At 42.0% G+C, this 18,705-nt stretch overlaps 1 protein-coding gene across 1 annotated transcript in view; it reads left to right on the top strand.

Annotated features, from left to right (window-relative positions):
- Window positions 1-18,705, top strand: part of nfatc1 (nuclear factor of activated T cells 1) — a 59,706-nt gene that overhangs the window by 13,193 nt on the left and 27,808 nt on the right. The window contains exon 7 of the mRNA XM_021571742.2: window positions 12,978-13,033. Coding sequence (XP_021427417.2) covers window positions 12,978-13,033 — 56 coding nt within the window. The remainder of the gene's footprint in view (window positions 1-12,977; window positions 13,034-18,705) is intronic.

The following is an 18,705-nucleotide window of genomic DNA, read 5'->3' as shown; positions in this document are numbered from 1 at the left end:
TCTTATTCTTCGTAGCTGTCTATTTACCACCACAAACCGATGCTGGCACTAAGATCGCACACAATGAGCTGGGAAACGCTCATCCAGAAGCGACACTCCTAGTGGCCGGGGACTTTAATGCAGGGAACTTAAATCAGTTTTACCTAATTTCTACCAGCATGTTAAATGTGCAACCAGAGGGAAAAAACTCTAGACCACCTTTACTCCACACACAGAGATACATACAAAGCTCTCAGTAGCACTCCATTTGGCAAATCTGACCGTAATTCTTTCCTCCTGATTCCTGCTTACAAGCAAAAATTAAAGCAGGAAGCACCAGTGACTCGATCAATAAAGAGGTGGTCAGATGACACAGATGCTAAGCTATAGGACTGCTTTGCTATCACAGACTGGAATATGTTCCGGGATTCTTCCGATCGAATTGAGGAGTACACCACATCAGTCACTGGCTTTATCAATAAGTGCAACGTTGTCCTTACAGTGACTGTACGTACGTACATACCCCAACCAGAAGCTATGGAACACAGGTAACATCCGCACCGAGCTAAAAGGTAGAGCTACCCGCTTTCAAGGAGTGGGACTCTAATCCAGAAGCTTATAAGAAATCCCGCTATGCCCTCCGACGAACCATCAAACAGGCAAAGCGTCAATACAGGACTAAGATTGAATCGTACTACACAGGCTCTGACTTTCGTCGGATGTGGCAGGGCTTGCAAACTATTACAGACTATAAAGGGAAGCACAGCCGCGAGCTGCCCAGTGACACGAGCCTACTAGACAAGCTCAATTTGTAAGGACAGACACTGGAGACAAGAAGCAAGTACAGGGAGTGAACACTTAATGAAACGAACAGAATACGGACAGTGTCTGGACAGGGGAAAACAAAACGACAATAATGCTGACACAAGGATCTAACCGAGGAACAGACAGATATAGGAGGGGCAATCAACAAGGTAATGGAATCCAGGTGAGTCCAATGAGCGCTAATGCGCATACTGATGGTAACAGGTGTGCGTAATGATGGGCAGCCTGGTGCCCTCGAGCGCCAGAGAGGAGGAGCGGGAGTAGGCGTGACAAAATTACTTCTATGCTCGCTTCGAGGCAAGCAACACTGAAGCATGCATATGAGAGTATCAGCTGTTCTGGACGACTGTGTGATCAAGCACTCCATAGTCGATGTGTTTAAGACCTTTAAATAGGTCAACATTCAAAAGGCTGCAGGGCCAGACGGATTACCAGGACATGTACTCCGAGCATGCGCTGACCAACTGGCAAGTGTCTTCACTGACATTTTCAACTTGTCCCGACTTAGTCTGTAATACAAACAAGTTTCAAGCAGAGCACCATAGAACACTAAGCTAACCTGCCTTAACCTCTAGCGTCGAGCAATCCCGTATCCGGGAGCGTAATCATAGCCTCAAGCTCATTACCATAACGCAACGTTTCCTATTCATGAAAATCGCAAATGAAATTAAATAAATATATTGAAACACAAGCTTAGCCTTTTGTTAACAACACTGTAATCTCAGATTTTCAAAATATGCTTTAACCAAAGCTACACAAGCATTTGTGTAAGAGTATTGATAGCCTAGCATAGCATTAAGCCTAGCATTCAGCAGGCAACATTTTCACAAAAACAAGAAAAGCATTCAAATAAAATCATTTACCTTTGAAGAACTTCAGATGTTTTCAATGACGAGACTCTCAGTTAGATAGCAAATGTTAATTTTTTCCCAAAATATTATTTGTGTAAGAGAAATAGCTCCGTTTTGTTCATCACATTTGGCTAAGAAAAAAAAAACGAAAATGCAGTCACTTACAATGCCAAACTTTTTTCCAAATTAGCTCCATAATATAGACAGAAACATGGCAAACGTTGTTTAGAATCAATCCTCAAGGTGTTTTTCACAATTCTATTAGATGAAAAATCATTCCTGGCAGTCGGTTTCTCATCAGAGCCAATCGGAAAAATACTGCAGCTGGAGATTACGCAATAATTCCGACGGAGGACACCAAGTGACCACCTGGTAATTGTAGTCTCTTATGGTCAATCTTCCAATGATATGCCTACAAATACGTCACACTGCTGCAGACACCTTGGGGAAAACGTGGAAAAGGTAAGCTGACTCCTAGCTCCTCCACAGCCATATAAGGAGTCATTGCCATGAGGCGGTTTCAAAAAATGCGGCACTTCCTGATTGTATTTTTATCTGGGTGTTTTCTGTAACATCAGTTCTGTGGCACTCACAGACAATATTTTTGCAGTTTTGGAAACTTCAGAGTGTTTTCTTTCCAAAGCTGTCAATTATATGCATAGTCGAGCATCTTTTCGTGACAAAATATCTTGTTTAAAACGGGAACGTTTTTCATCCCAAAATTAAAAGAGCGCCCCCTATATCGAAGAAGTTAAGCTAACCTGACTAACTAAGCTAACCTGCCTAATTTACTACGAACCTGTAGCACTCAAATTTGTAGTCATGAAGTGATTTGAAATGCTGGTCATGGCTCACATCAACACGATTATCCCAGAAACCCTAGACCCACTCCAGTTTGCATACTGTCCCTACAGATGATGGAATCTCTATTGCACTCCACACTGCCCTTTCCCACCTGGACAAAAGGAACACCTATGTGAGAATGCTATTCATTAACTACAGCTCAGCGGTCAACACCATAGTGCCCTCAAAGCTCATCACTAAGTTAAGGACCCTGGTACTAAACACCTCCCTCTGCAACTGGATCCTGGGCTGCACTCATGTGGTAAGGGTAGGTAACAACACATCTGCCACGCTGATCTGCCAACACGGAGGCCCCTCAGGGGTGCATGCTCAGTCTCCTCCTGTACTCCCTGTTCACTCATGACTGCATGGCCAGGCACGACTCCAACACCATCATTAAGTTTTCCAACGACACAACAACGACAACGATGAGACAGCCTATAGGGAAGAGGTCAGGGACCTGGCCATGTGGTGCCAGGATAACAACCTCTCCCTCAACGTGATCAAGACAAAGGAGATGATTGTGGACTACATGAAAAGGAGGACTGAGCACACCCCCATTGTCATCAACAGGGCTGTAGTGGAGCAGGTTGAGAGCTTCAAGTTCCTTGGTGTCCACATCACCAACAAACTATTATGGTCTAAACACACCAAGACCATTATGAAGAGGGCACGACAAAGTCTATTCCCCCTGATGGGATTGAAAAGATTTGGCATGGGTCCTCAGATCCTCAAAAAGTTATACAGCTGCACCATCGAGAGCATCCTGACTGGTTGTATCACTGCCTGGTATAGCTTGTCCTCCGACCGCAAGGCACTACACTGCACTCACTGTGTCAGAGGGTAGAGCGTACGGCCCAGTACATCACTGGAAGGGGCCAAGCTTCCTGCCATCCAGTACCTCTATATCAGGCGATGTCAGAGGAAGGCCCTTAAAATTGCCAAACTACCGCACGGCAAGTGGTACCGGAGCGTCAGGTCTAGGTCCAAAAGGCTTAACAGTTTCTACCCCAAGACATAAGACTCCTGAACAGCTAATCAAATGGCTACCCAGACTATTTGCATTGATCTTTTCATTTTAATAAGAGATTAGTTGAAGGTTATTTGTTGATGAAAAAGGTCCATTTACCGATTTTCACATTGTATCATTAGATTTGGGGTGGGGTCCCAAGAAATGGGGGTACCCACTGAAAAGTTTGAATAACACTGGCGTAGAGCATGGAGAGCCTTATAGGAAATTAGACTTACAGCCCTCAGAGCTCCCAGAAGTCAGGCTGTAATCTGAAACTGCTTCAATCTGACATTGCTTCTCTCCAGCCTCAGCCTGCCCAGAGATGGGCTCTTTGATTAGCCTCAGTACCGCTTGGAGAAATTATTAATCGTTTAGTCACTTTCTCAAGGTTTTGCCCCTGAATTTGTTTTCAAATTGATTTTGGCGGCTGAAGTTTGTTGACTCAAAACACAACATTATGTAAATGTCTAAAAATAGAGATGGATTTTGTTTGGATTTGCATCTCCAGGCCAAGATTCATAGATTAAGGATAGTCACCGGAATCATTTGCACTTCTGACATTTTATTGAGGACCATAAATAATGCAGAATAATATTACCCTTTTCAAAATCATAAAAACTTTTTTTAAAGCATGTGGAGTTGTGTGTCAAGTTGCGTGCTTGTGTTCACACCACAGTAAGAGTATTTGCATGGCGTGTGTCTATGTCTGCACGGTATTTCCTAGCAACCATGAGTTATGGCTGAGAGCTAAGAAGCTGTGAGGGAATCCTCCTAGCAGAAAAGTCAGACATGGTGAGAAAGTCGCTCATAAAAAGAGTGCTTTCACATCTGGGCCTGGCTGACTGGATGGCTGCCTGGTCTACTGCAGGCAGGCTGGAGCAACCATGGAGAAATACTCACTGTGTCAGACAGAGACCCACTGGACTTCAGTTTCACCAGTTTCCCCTGCCTGAATCGACTGACTACTTTGTGACACAGGACCCAAAGTTCACCGTCTCCCTGTCAGTCAGAGTCAATGAGGACAGTCAGTCTAACCAGGTACTGTACAAACCTGCCCTGGAACAGCAACAGACCCATACAGGCATGGTTGTTCTTGGCCAGAGGTGCCGTCTATGTCTACAGTATGATCAAGGACCTCCAAATTGAATTCTGTGAGGATTATCAAACTGCAAGAACCTTGCCAGATGGTGTCTGGAATTACCTGAGAAAAATATAGCTAACCTGTAACGTGTACGCTAATAATCAGGAGTCGGAAAGCAAGGAGGGTGCAAATTTAATAATAAATAGAACATAGTACAAAACAAGCAACACACAGACATGAAACAGAGTCAATAACACCTGAGGAAATAACTAAGAGGAGTGATAGATATAGGGGAGGTAATCAGGAAGGGGATGGAGTCCAGGTGAGTGTCATGAGGTACAGGTGTCCGTAATGATGGTGGCAGGTGTGCGTAATGATGAGACAACTGGTGACGTCGAGCTCTGGAGAGGGGGAGTGGGAGTAAACATGACAGTACCCTCTCCCTGACACGTGGCTCTAGCCGCCGGACGACGCCGACCCGAGGCCGGTCGCTTCTGCTGAGGCACGGGAACCTGTAGAGCCGGCTGAGGCATGTGGGAGCCTGACGAGCCGGCTGAGGCTTGAGAACCTGTCGCGCCAGCTGAGGCATCCCTGGTTGCTTCTTCAGCGGCACATGGACCAGCATCACCAGTAAAAAAATGTATCCTGTTTCCTTCCCCTTGGTGAGGCGTTATTCTGTAACGTGTACGCTAATAATCGGGAGTCGGGAAGCAAGTACAGGGAGTGAAAATGTAATAATAAATAGAGCATAGTGCAAAACAAGAAACACGAACAACGTACAGACATGAAACAGAAACAAGGAAAGAACCAAGGAGAATGACAGATATAGGCTAGGTAATCAGGAAGATGATGGAGTCCAGGTGAGTGTCATGAGGTGCAGGTGCACGTAATGATGGTGGCAGATGTGCGTAATGATGAGACAACTGGCAAGGTCGAGCACCGGAGAGGGGGAGCGGGAGTTACCGTGGCATAACCATCCATCTTCCTCAGAGTAATGATTAGCCTACACTCAGTGGGAGGGGTGCTCTGTGTTACTTATCTGGTCAGTGCTTATGGATTTAATTAATTGCATTCTCAGAACAATGACTTCCACTTTGAAACTGTTCAGCGGTTTGGCCAGCCTCGACATTTCAGAGAACAATTGCTGTTTTCATAAACAAATCAATTATATGCACATAAACAGGGAGTTTATGTTTTTATAAATTACAGCGTACAGTTCATATTTGAGGAAAACAAGAGACATATTTTTTTAGGAATTAATGGTGGCATAGAGTGTAAAGTGATATATTGTAATGTAGAAGACAGACAGTGTGTTGTATTGAGTAGTGAACTTCACTATAGCAAATACAGTATCCCCTCCAGCTGCAATTGATTGAAGCAGTTTGAAGAGCTGGCTTGCCTCAATTAACGCCCTTCCCTGCGACAGCATGCTTGCATGCAATACCCACAATCCACGTGTTCTGGGGGTAGCACTGGAAGGAAGAAGTTACAGTCATCAGAACCAGGACAAGGGTTCTCTTTCACCATGCCACATGGGCCTGGGTAGCGCATGTGTTTATATTTACTGTAAGTTATGAGAGCTTTGGGTATACGCCACCCTGCTGTTTGGCTTCGGGCACTAGAGTTTACTCCACCCCACTCCAATTAAAGAGCACAAGGAGCTGTTTGATTCCCTTTATAAACTCTGCATGACAAGTAGCTGTATTGTATACTACTTCATTCAAATCCACGCTGGCTGCCATAACAGTGTAGTACACCACCAGTGTTGTGTCTATTGGCTAACTTGTGTTATGTCTGCCTTATGAAAGGTCATTACTCCTGTAGACCAGGGTTTGTTGAAGTGAGGGAGTGGTCTGGTTGGTACTGTTACCAAGGGTTTTGATGGTGAGAGGCATTGTGCAGATGTTGCTCAGGCCCAATGGAACATTCGGTGGTTATCAGTTCCCCAGTACACCTCTTGCCATCAAAGTAAAGGTTAAAGGTATCCCACGCATGTGATGCCTATAGACACTTTTTCAGACAGAGGGGCAACAACAAATTGCTCAATTAAATGTTGCATTAAAAAAAGTATTATACAATAGAGAGAGAGAGAGAGATAAGAAAAGGGAAGACGAGGGCCTCCCGAGTGGTGCAGCGGTCCGGGAGACCCATGAGGTGGTGCACAATTGGCTCAGTGTCGTCCGGGTTAGGGGAGGGTTTGGCTGGCTGAGATTTCCTTGTCCCACCGCGCTCTAGCCTGTGGCGGGCCGGGCGCCTGCAAGCTGACCCCCAGTCGCCTGTAAGCTGACATCAGTCACCAGTTGGATGGTGTTTCCTCCGACACATTGGTACGGATGGCTTCCGGGCTAAGCACGCAGTGTTTCAGAAGCAATGTGGCTTGGCAGGGTTGTGTTTTGGAGGACGCATGACCCTTTTGACATTCACCTTTCCCCGAGTCCGTAAGGGAGTTACAGCAATGGTACAAGACTAATTACTAATTGGATATCACAAAATTGAAAAAAAAAGGGAGATAGGAAATGAGAGGGGAGATCTGAAAAACATGTTTACTTTTTGCGTAGCCATCTAAGGTTTCCCTTTTGGAGTGGTTCCCAGAGTGGGAGAGAGAGGGAGAGAGTGGAGGTGGACGTGGAGAGGGCCCCTCCTGCCTGTAGTCTCCAGACATAATGGGAGGCATTGGGAGCTATCAGTCAGTGCCAGCTTCTGTCTCTGCCACATCACAGCCTAAGCAGACCCAAACCAAGGATGCCCTATCTGCAATGGGCTGTCTGCTCCAATGCCTGTGTCTGTGTTTACCTCTGTCTCACTTTATAAGACCAGACAGCCTTCAAAATAACATCTGTCATAATATAGACATAATCAAGAGTGTTTCTATCTGTGGAGTTGTAATCCTTAATGGGAAAACTGCCACGTGCGTTTACAACATTACAACTACAAAGTGTTACTGCAAACAACGAACACTGTTTTTCCCCTCTGACATTTTTTGTAACCTTTATTTGAACAGGAAACGCATATTGCGACCTACAGTATGTCTCTTTTTCAAATATGCACTGTATGATACAACATAAATATACACATTATAAACACCATATTTTTATTATATATAAATATATACAGTATATTGTTCATATTGGTCATGGCTCCCGAGTGGCGCACAATTGGATTGCCTTGCAGTTCTCCAGTTGTATCCACTGAAAGCGTGTGAGATTCAAGGCACGAGGGCACGGGATGGGCCGCAGAGCCGTGCACAGAAGATGGACCTAGCCCATGGGGAAGGGAGGAGGAGGAAGGGGGAGGGGGGCGAACCCCCACCCTGCCCCACTGTCTAGAACAGAGCAACACTTTAAGCTTTAAGGGACATTGCACTAATAATGGCTAGGGAAACGTTCCCGCTGTTCTTAGTGCCAGTCTGCACATTCAAACTAAATCAATGGAACTAATAATGGCATCTTTCATGCTTTCGTTAATAAAATAATGATAAAAATACTCTTTCAAAATGCCAATGTTTATTTAGTTAGCGAATTACTATGGGAATGAATATCACTGAATTACAGAATTATTGAAAAAAGTTGTCTAAAGAAGGTAAACAAATTGTTGCTTAACTGGAAAATACTCTTTCAAACACACAGCGCCATTATGGTTATTAGCAGGTAGTTGGACAATAGACTTGCCTAGAAGCAGGGAAGGGGGAGAATTCTATCTTCAAATGTATTTCTTAGTTCAGGTTGGCTGTGTCACAACCGGCCGTGATTGGTTGCAGTTTCAGTTTAATCCACCAGAAAAGACTAAACAAATAATACAACAAAAAGTATTACTATTATGTATCACATCCGACCGTGATTGGGAGTCCCATAGGGTGGCGCATAATTGGCCCTAAAAACAGAAATAAATGTTTTGGCCCAATACAAATATTATTTTGGCCTTCATTCAGATTACAATCGCTCACTTTTTTAAATGAAATAACCTCCAAAATATTGTTATATATTATCAAGTTGATGGCGCAGTCATATAGCCTCGGCACCTACATAAAGCTGAGTGACTCGCTCATTCATGGTTTTGGATCAAAATAAATAAGTACCAACATTCTTTCTGATAGTCTTTAATAAATAATTTTTTTGGTTATCCTGACCTGGACACCATGTACAGTATTATAATAGTCCATTATGGGCTAATAGCAGGACAATATACCTTTACCAACACCTCTCTGTATTTTGATACTTTGTGGATGGGGGCTCCGGAGTGGATGGGGGCTCCCACAGTGCAAAATGCCACAGATGCTACAGATGCAGGTTCGATACCCGTGCTGGCCGCCACCGGGAGACCCATAAAGGGGCTTTTGGTTTCTGAGACAAGCATGGGGACTGATCTTGATAAATCAATGAGATTTTTATTTTCACTGAATCTCCGTTTGGGTATTGGTTAAACTACAATTATACAATTAGGGTGTAGAAATGTTATGCTCTTAGTGTAACCTTTATTTAACTAGGCAATCCATTTAAGAACCAATTCTTATTTACAAGGACAGCCTACTCCTTTCTCCCCGTCGGGGAATTGAATCCCTGACTCCAGTCCGCACGACACAGGGATTCTTTAGCTAAATTGCCTACCGTCACGTTGTACTGCCGACCGTCACGTTGTACAGCGCCATATTTTCTGTTCCATCCTAACAGAAACCAAGAGGGTTTTCCGTTTTTCTTGGAATAGAAACATCATAATATTATTCAAATTAATTAAGCAATTATCAGTCAAAAGTTTGGACACACCTGCTCATTCCAGGATTTTTCTTTATTTTACTCTACATTGTAGAATCACAACTATTGAAGACATCACAACTATGAAATAACACATATGGAATCAGTTAAGAACAAATTATTTATTACGAGGACAGCCTACTCATTCCTCCCCATCGGGGAATTGAACCCCTGTCTCCCGCTTGCCCACCCCGTCTCTGGTAATAACAATATGGAAGGCTATCAGATGCTTTTCAAATATTCCCTCTGGTGGTAAAACTAGCACTAACTTGCTAGTTATTACACTGTAGATGGTTGTAATTTTGGGTAGAGCAGACATTTCCAAATGTCCACCAGTCCTGTTTATGATATAATTTGTGAAGATTATACCTTTAAAAAAATGTAAAAGATTGTTTTTTTAATCAATTCATATATTTGGGTTTAACCACAATATTTGTTGTCTTTTCTGGTGGATTAAATTGAAATTGCAAACAACTTTCTATGACTTGTTTTAAAATAGCGCTATTTGTTAGATAATTTCCTTTTCAAATAACTGAACGTGAGAGGTTGTAATCTGAATAAAGGGAAAACTTGAACATTGGGTGAGACATTTTTACTAATTTGCTAGAGAACCAGTTCGGATGTAAGTATAACTTTTGTATGACTGAAGCCTTTAGTAAGAGGTCTAATGATGTAATATTTAATCATTTCTGCCCTCCAAATTCATATTCATTATATAAATAGGTCCGTTTAATTTTGTTTGGCTAGCTGTTCCAAATAAAATGTAATCTTTTTTTCTCATATCATTAAAAAAACGGGTTTCTAGGTATAGGCAAGACCATAGACCAGCAGATAGGTAAACTGGGATATGACTAAAGAGTTAATCAGGTAGGTTTTTCCACAAATAGGCAGGTGTTTTCAATTTCCATGCTATCAAGATCTTATCTACTTTCTATAAAAATGTACTGGAGTGAGATCATTTAATTCTTTCTGGATATTTATACCGAGTATATCCACATCACCATCAGACCATTTTATTGGTACACTACACGGTAATGTAAAAGTTTTATTTTTTGTGATTTTTTTATTTCACCTTTATTTAACCAACTGCGACCTGGCCAAGATAAAGCAAAGCAGTGCGACACAAACAACACAGAGTTACACATGGAATAAACAAACATACAGTCAATAACACAATAGAAAAGGTCTATATACAGTGTGTGCAAATGAAGTAGGATTAGGGAGGTAAGGCAATAAATAGGCCATAGTGGCAAAATAATTACAATTTATCAATTAAACACAGGAGTATTAGATAAATGCAGAAGATAAATGTGCAAGTAGAGATACTGGGGTGCAAAAGAGCAAAATAAATAAATAACAATATGGGGATGAGGTAGATTGGGTGGGCTATTTACAGAATGGGCTATGTACAGATGCAATGATCTGTAAGCTGCTCTGACAGCTGATTCTTAAAGTTAGTGAGGGAGATATGAGTCTCCAGCTTCAGTGATTTTTGCAATTCGTTCCAGTCATTGGCAGAAGAGAACTGGAATAAAAGGTGGCCAAAGGAGGAGTTGGCTTTGGGGGTGACCAGTGAAATATACCTGCTGGAGCGATTGCTACGGGTGGGTGATCCAATACATTATATAGTACATTTATCATAATTTGCTTGTAATCCAGAGAGGTTAGAAAAAGGATCTAGATACTCCTGGAGGCTGTGGAGAGATCCAATTTGTGGATTTAAAAGAAACATTAATCATCAGCGTACAATGAAACCTTTGTTTGAAAGGCCTAGATTTCTAATCCCTTGATATTATTGTTCGATCTGATTTTAATATCTAACATTTTGATGGCCATAATAAATAGTGGACAACCTTGTTTTACACCTCTTGACAGTTTAAAACTTTCTGAGAATTAGCCATTCTTTACTATTTTACACCTAGGGTTACTCAACATGATTTTAACCCATTTTTATGAGATTCTCCAAAATTGAAATGTTCCAGGCATTTATATATAAACTCCAGTCGTATTTTATCAAAAGCCTTTTCAAAGTCAGCTATGAATAGCAGGCCTTGTTTCCCAGATTTTTCATAGTATTCCATTGTTTCCAGTACTTGCCTTATATTATCTCCAATGTATTCTCCATGTAAAAAACCTGGCTGATTAGAATGAATAATGTCCGACAATACCTTTTTAATTCTATGCGCTATATATTTTGCAAGTATTTTTGTATCACATCACTGAAGTGTAAGGGACCTCCAATTTTTTTAATGGACTAGATCTTTATATTTCCCACTTGTATCCTGTTTCAGTAATAATGAAATCAGACCTTCTTATTGAGTGTCTGATAATCAAAACAAGTTTGGTATACCTCAACTGGTATGCCATCCAGCCCTGGAGTTTCCCCAGCCTTAAAGGCTTTAATTGCATCAAGAAGTTCCTCCTCTGTAATTTGTCCTTCACATGAGTCTTTCTGTATGGCTGTTAATTTGACATTATTAATAGGAGAAAATCCATACAATTAGCATTGGTTAGAGGAGATTGAGGAGACTGAAACGAAAGCATATGTTGAAAGTACTTTGCTTACTCTTTCAAAATATAATTTGGGGAATCATGGGTGACTCCGCTCCGTCATTTGCAACAAGTTTCAGTAAATTGTTTTTGGTAGCATTTCTATGTTGAAGATGAAAAAAATAATTTGGTGCATTTTTCCCCATATTCCATACAGTTTTCTTTATTTTTATAATATATTACATGACCAGAATTGTTACAAAGGCACTTCTGAGAAAGTTTAAGGACATTTTTATGTGATTTCATTTCTATTTCAGGCTTTGTTAACGAGTCATTGGTGTAAGAGAAAATAGTGCAGTGGTTACACTGTTTCTTATAAACTGTGTGAAAATGACTTTATGTTGACGTCTCATAGAAGAATAGCAAAATAGGAGCTTTTTTAGGACCCATGTTTCCAACAGCTGTGATGCACTATTTTATTGCCTGATGGGAAAGCCTATTTGTTTTCGACAAGTTGAGTGTTAAAAGAAGTTTCATTAACAGAATATAAAACAAGTAAAACATTTAATAATACTTTAATGAGCATGACAAAAGCACCGATATTTGAATATGAGCTATTTAAAACGGTGGGTTGGGGAGAGAAACTTAATGCCAAGGCTTCACTTTCCAGTCATTCACAGCCCATTGGTTATCGGAATCCCCATTTTATAACCTCATTAACAAGCCCACAAGTCACAATTGGTCATGCAGTATGGGATTCCACAAAGGAATGAATTCAGCGTTTCTCTCGTCGACCAAAGACGTCAGAGATCCCTTTGGTATGGCCTATGACTCGTGTCTCAGAGGTGCATCAGAACGGCCCCCTTGGCCCAAGTGGTTTAGCCAAGACTGAGACTGGGGATATGAGTTCATCGGCAGACTCAACTTATGTTGGTGATAGCCTTGGTTCTGTTGAAGCTTTTTAATAGACCACTGATGTCAGACAGAGCTAATAATAAAATCATTCACAACATCATGGCTTATGATGTCAACATTTACATGAGTTAGTCTAGCTAGTTACTCATTTTTGCAAATCTGAATACTGGCAAATTTGTCACATATAATTTTTCCACATGCTTACCCTCTCTGTTCTACTCTCCCTTCTATAGATGGCCATCACCTATGGGAGACAGAGGCCAAGGTTGACAAGGACTCCTGCAAGTCTGTAAGTTCAATAAACAAGACATTCTGCATTTTTTATAGGTATTTCGCAGCAATGTTTGTGTTAGTTGGAAGACACTCTGCTGAGTCTCTGTTACTCTCTCTAAAACACCCAGCATATGACCTGTGTCTGGAAAAGACAGTACAGTAGACACACTTCTGATTATTTTTATTTCTGTATTAAGGATACTCCTGGGGAAACGGTGTTGAGCAAAAATATTTCAAAAGGTTCTGAGGAGTTCAGCGTTTCCTTGTTGGAGTGTATGTTTAACAGAGTGTGCTAGCTGTCTTGGTCTGGTACGGGGGGGGGGGTTGGATGCTGCCACAGGTAGGCCAGGGGCCGGGGGAGTCACCCAGAGCACTCTTTTCTTCTGGGAGACTGGGACTGAGACTAGGCGATTAGAGTGTGTATATAGTTGAAGTCGGAAGTTTAAATACACTTAGGTTAGAGTCAAGTACAGAGAGATCTTTGATGAAAACCTGCTACAGAGTGCTCAGGACCTCAGACTGGGGTGAAGGTTCACCTTTCAACAGGACAACGACTCTATGCACACAGCCGAGACAACGCAGAAGTGGCTTCGGGTCAAGTCTTTGAATGTCCTTGAGTGGCCTAGCCATAGCCCGGACTTGAATCCAATCGAACATCTCTGGAGAGACCATAAGAAAGAAGATTCTCTGGTCTGATGAAACCAAGATTTAACTATTTGGCCTGAATGCCAAGCATCACGTCTGTGAAGAATGGGAGAAACTCAGAAGTGCAGAAGTTGGGTATGAAGCTACAAGCTTGGCACACCTGTATTTGGGGAGTTTCTCCCATTCTTCTCTGCAGATCCTCACAAGCTCTGTCAGGATGGATGGGGAGCGTTGCTGCACAGCTATTTTCAGGTCACTCCAGAGATGTTCGATCGTGTTCAAGTCCGGGCTATAGCTGGGCCACTCAAGGACATTTAAAGACTTGTCCCAAAGCCACTTCTGCGTTTTCTTGGCTGTGTGCTTAGGGTCGTTGTCCTTTTGGAAGGGGAACCTTCGCCTCAGTCTGAGGTCCTGAGCGCTCTGGAGCAGGTTTTCATCAAGGATCTCTCTGTACTTTGCTCCGTTCATTTTTCTCTCGATGCTGACTGTCCCTGATAGTGAAAAACATCCCCATAGCATGATGCTGCCACCACCATGCTTCACCGTAGGGATGGTGCCAGGTTTCCTACAGACCCGATGCTTGGCATTCAGGCCAAATAGTTCAATCTTGGTTTCATCAGACCAGAGAATCTTCTTTCTTATGGTCTGAGAGTCTTTAGGTGCCTTTTGGCAAACTCCAAACCGGATGTCATGTGCTTTTTACTTCCTTTTACTCTCTCTCTCTCTCCCTCTCTCTCTCTCTTCTCGCTCTCTCACACACTCATACAGTATATACACAAAATACATAATCATTAGTCCAACAGTTGCAAACATCCCCGTTGTTTTTGCTTACATTTAAGAAACGTTTTTTAACATAATTGGCGGAATTAATACACCCCCGATCACACATAAAACAAGTTCACTTTCATAGCAGCCACACTGTATTCCTTCTCACCTCTATGCACTCTCCTCTCACCTTTCCCTTCGTTTGTGGACTTCAATGAACAACACAGCAGCTATGTTACCTGCAAAAAAACCTTTCCAAGATAAACCATGTCATAACCGCTACACACATCCTACATCGTTGTTCCCATATTAGCTAAAGTAACGTCCTAGTCAAAATAGCTAATAGGACTAATACGTTAGTTAACCCGCTATGATCATGCAGTAACGTTGCAGTGTAGCGTCGGTAAGCAGTTACACCGGCAAACCATGGTGGCAATACATTAATAAAATCAAAAGCTTACCTTGGACTTGGAAGAGTTCCAGTGTTGTGTTGGATAGTCATAGCCAGCTAGCTAACATAGCATCCCTTTGTTTGAGCCGGGTGTTTGAGTAACTAAACTAGCCAGCTGCATTTGCTAGCTAAGTAAGTGAACTGAAAGTGAAAAATTGACCATCTTTCTCTCTCTCTTTCTCTTGCTTCTCCTTCATTTTTTAAGAAATTAATTTGTTGCAAACTGTTCAACTATTGTCTTTCTCTCTCTTTGAGTCAACTACTCACCACATTTTATGCACTGCAGTGCTAGCTAGCTATAGCTCATGCTTTCAGTACTAGATTCATTCTCTGATCATTTGATTGGGTAGACAACATGTCATGCTGCAAGAGCTCTGATAGGTTAGAGGATGTCTTCCAGAAGTTGTCATAATTACTGTGTAAGTCTATAGAAGGGAGTGAGAACCAAGAGCCTCCTACGTTTTGTATTAAGTCAATTTACCAAGAGGAGGCCGGAAGCTAGCTGTCCTCCGGTTACAACATGGTGCTACCCTACAGAGTGCTGTTGAGGCTACTGTAGACCTTCATTATGAAATTCACTGAGGATGATGGTCCTCCCCTTCCTCCTCTGAGGAGCCTCCACTGATACATACACACAGATGCATACACACACACATGCAAGCGTGTGAGCACACACACGGTCATACACACGCACGCACGCACGCACGCACGCACGCACACACGCACACACACACACACACACACACACACACACACACACACACACACACACACACACACACACACACACACACACTCTCTCTCTCTCTCTCTCTCGCTCTCTCTCTCTGTGTCTGACACATGCTCATACACCCTGCTGAAAAAAAACAGCTTAGACTAGCATACATTTCAAGGGGGTCCATGCTGGTCTATGCTGGTCAATGCTGGTCAGATGCTGGTCAAGCTGGTCCTACAATCTGCATTCAGAAAGACTGCCAGGGATTTTTTTTAAAGACTAATGAATGAGACTACCTAAATCAGGGGTGTCAATCTCATTCCACGGAGGGCCCAATGTCTGCGGGTTTTGGGTTTTTCCTTTCAATTAAGAGCTGGACAACCAGGTGAGTTCCTTACTAATTAGTGATCTTAATTCGTCAATCAAGTACAAGGTTGGAGTAAAAACCAGCAGACACTCGGCCCTCCGTGGAATGAGTTTGACACGTCACCAAAACCATCTAAACTGGAACAACCATTTCAGTAACAGAATGGATTTGTTTAGAAAAAATCATGTTATTCATCTTTGTGTAGCATAAGATAAATTAATGTTTTAATTAGTCAATCAATATACACTAACATTCAAACGTTTGGGGTCACTTAGAAATGTCCTTGTTTTTTTTAAAGAAAAGCACGTTTTCTGTCCACTAAAATAACATAAAATTGATCAAAAATACAGTGTAGACATTGTTAATGTTGTAAATGACTATTGTAGCTGGAAATATCTACATAGGCGTACAGAGGCCCATTATCAGCAACTACAGTGCCTTGCGAAAGTATTCGGCCCCCTTGAACTTTGCGACCTTTTGCCACATTTCAGGCTTCAAACATAAAGATAGAAAACTGTATTTTTTTGTGAAGAATCAACAACAAGTGGGACACAATCATGAAGTGGAACGACATTTATTGGATGTTTCAAACTTTTTTAACAAATCAAAAACTGAAAAATTGGCCGTGCAAAATTATTCAGCCCCTTTACTTTCAGTGCAGCAAACTCTCTCCAGAAGTTCAGTGAGGATGTCTGAATGATCCAATGTTGACCTAAATGACTAATGATGATAAATACAATCCACCTGTGTGTAATCAAGTCTCCGTATAAATGCACCTGCACTGTGAAAGTCTCAGAGGTCCATTAAAAGCGCAGAGAGCATCATGAAGAACAAGGAACACACCAGGCAGGTCCGAGATATTGTTGTGAAGAAGTTTAAAGCCAGATTTGGATACAAAAAGATTTCCCAAGCTTTAAACATCCCAAGGAGCACTGTGCAAGCGATAATATTGAAATGGAAGGAGTATCAGACCACTGCAAATCTACCAAGACCTGGCCGTCCCTCTAAACTTTCAGCTCATACAAGGAGAAGACTGATCAGAGATGCAGCCAAGAGGCCCATGATCACTCTGGATGAACTGCAGAGATCTACAGCTGAGGTGGGAGACTCTGTCCATAGGACAACAATCAGTCGTATATTGCACAAATCTGGCCTTTATGGAAGAGTGGCAAGAAGAAAGCCATTTCTTAAAGATATCCATAAAAAGTGTCGTTTAAAGTTTGCCACAAGCCACCTGGGAGACACACCAAACATGTGGAAGAAGGTGCTCTGGTCAGAAGAAACCAAAATTGAACTTTTTGGCAACAATGCAAAACGTTATGTTTGGCGTAAAAGCAACACAGCTGAACACACCATCCCCACTGTCAAACATGGTGGTGGCAGCATCATGGTTTGGGCCTGCTTTTCTTCAGCAGGGACAGGGAAGATGGTTAAAATTGATGGGAAGATGGATGGAGCCAAATACAGGACCATTCTGGAAGAAAACCTGATGGAGTCTGCAAAAGACCTGAGACTGGGACGGAGATTTGTCTTCCAACAAGACAATGATCCAAAACATAAAGCAAAATCTACAATGGAATGGTTCAAAAATAAACATATCCAGGTGTTAGAATGGCCAAGTCAAAGTCCAGACCTGAATCCAATCGAGAATCTGTGGAAAGAACTGAAAACTGCTGTTCACAAATGCTCTCCATCCAACCTCACTGAGCTCGAGCTGTTTTGCTAGGAGGAATGGGAAAAAATTTCAGTCTCTCGATGTGCAAAACTGATAGAGACATACCCCAAGCGACTTACAGCTGTAATCGCAGCAAAAGGTGGCGCTACAAAGTATTAACTTAAGGGGGCTGAATAATTTTGCACGCCCAATTTTTCAGTTTTTAATTTGTTAAAAAAGTTTGAAATATCCAATAAATGTCGTTCCACTTCATGATTGTGTCCCACTTGTTGTTGATTCGTCACAAAAAAATACAGTTTTCTATCTTTATGTTTGAAGCCTGAAATGTGGCAAAAGGTCGCAAAGTTCAAGGGGGCCGAATACTTTCGCAAGGCACTGTATCACTCCTGTGTTCCAATGGCACGTTGTGTTAGCTAATCCAAGTGTATCATATTAAAAGGTTAATTCATAATTAGAAAATCATTTTGCAATTATGTTAGCACAGCTGAAAACTGTTGATCTGATTAAAGAAGCAATACAACTGGCCTTCTTTAGACTAGTTGATTATATGGGGCATCAGCATTTGTGGGTTCGATTACAGGCTCAAAATGGCCAGAAACAAATCACTTTCTCCTGAAACTCGTCAGTCTATTCTTGTTCTGAGAAATGAAGGCTATTCCATGCGAGAAATTACCAAGAAACGTACAATGCTGTGAACTACTCCCTTCACAGAAAAACGCAAACTGGCCCCAACCAGAATAGAAAGAAGAGTGGGAGGCCCCGGTGCACAACTGAGCAGGAGGACAAGTACATTAGAGTGTCTAGTTTGAGAAACAGACACCTCACAAGCCCTTAACTGGCAGCTTCATTAACTTCTTCGATATAGGGGGCGCTCTTTTAATTTTTGGATGAAAAACGTTCCCGTTTTAAACAAGATATTTTGTCACGAAAAGATGCTTGACTATGCATATAATTGAATGCTTTGGAAAGAAAACACTCTGACATTTCCAAAACTGCGAAGATATTGTCTGTGAGTACCACAGAACTGATGTTACAGGCGAAACCCAGATAAAAAATCAATCAGGAAGTGC

This window comes from Oncorhynchus mykiss, chromosome 18 (assembly GCF_013265735.2).
Source record: "Oncorhynchus mykiss isolate Arlee chromosome 18, USDA_OmykA_1.1, whole genome shotgun sequence".
NCBI lineage: Eukaryota > Metazoa > Chordata > Actinopteri > Salmoniformes > Salmonidae > Oncorhynchus > Oncorhynchus mykiss.
The sequence above is the reverse complement of the archived record's forward strand: the minus strand, read 5'-3'. Positions and strand labels throughout refer to the sequence as shown.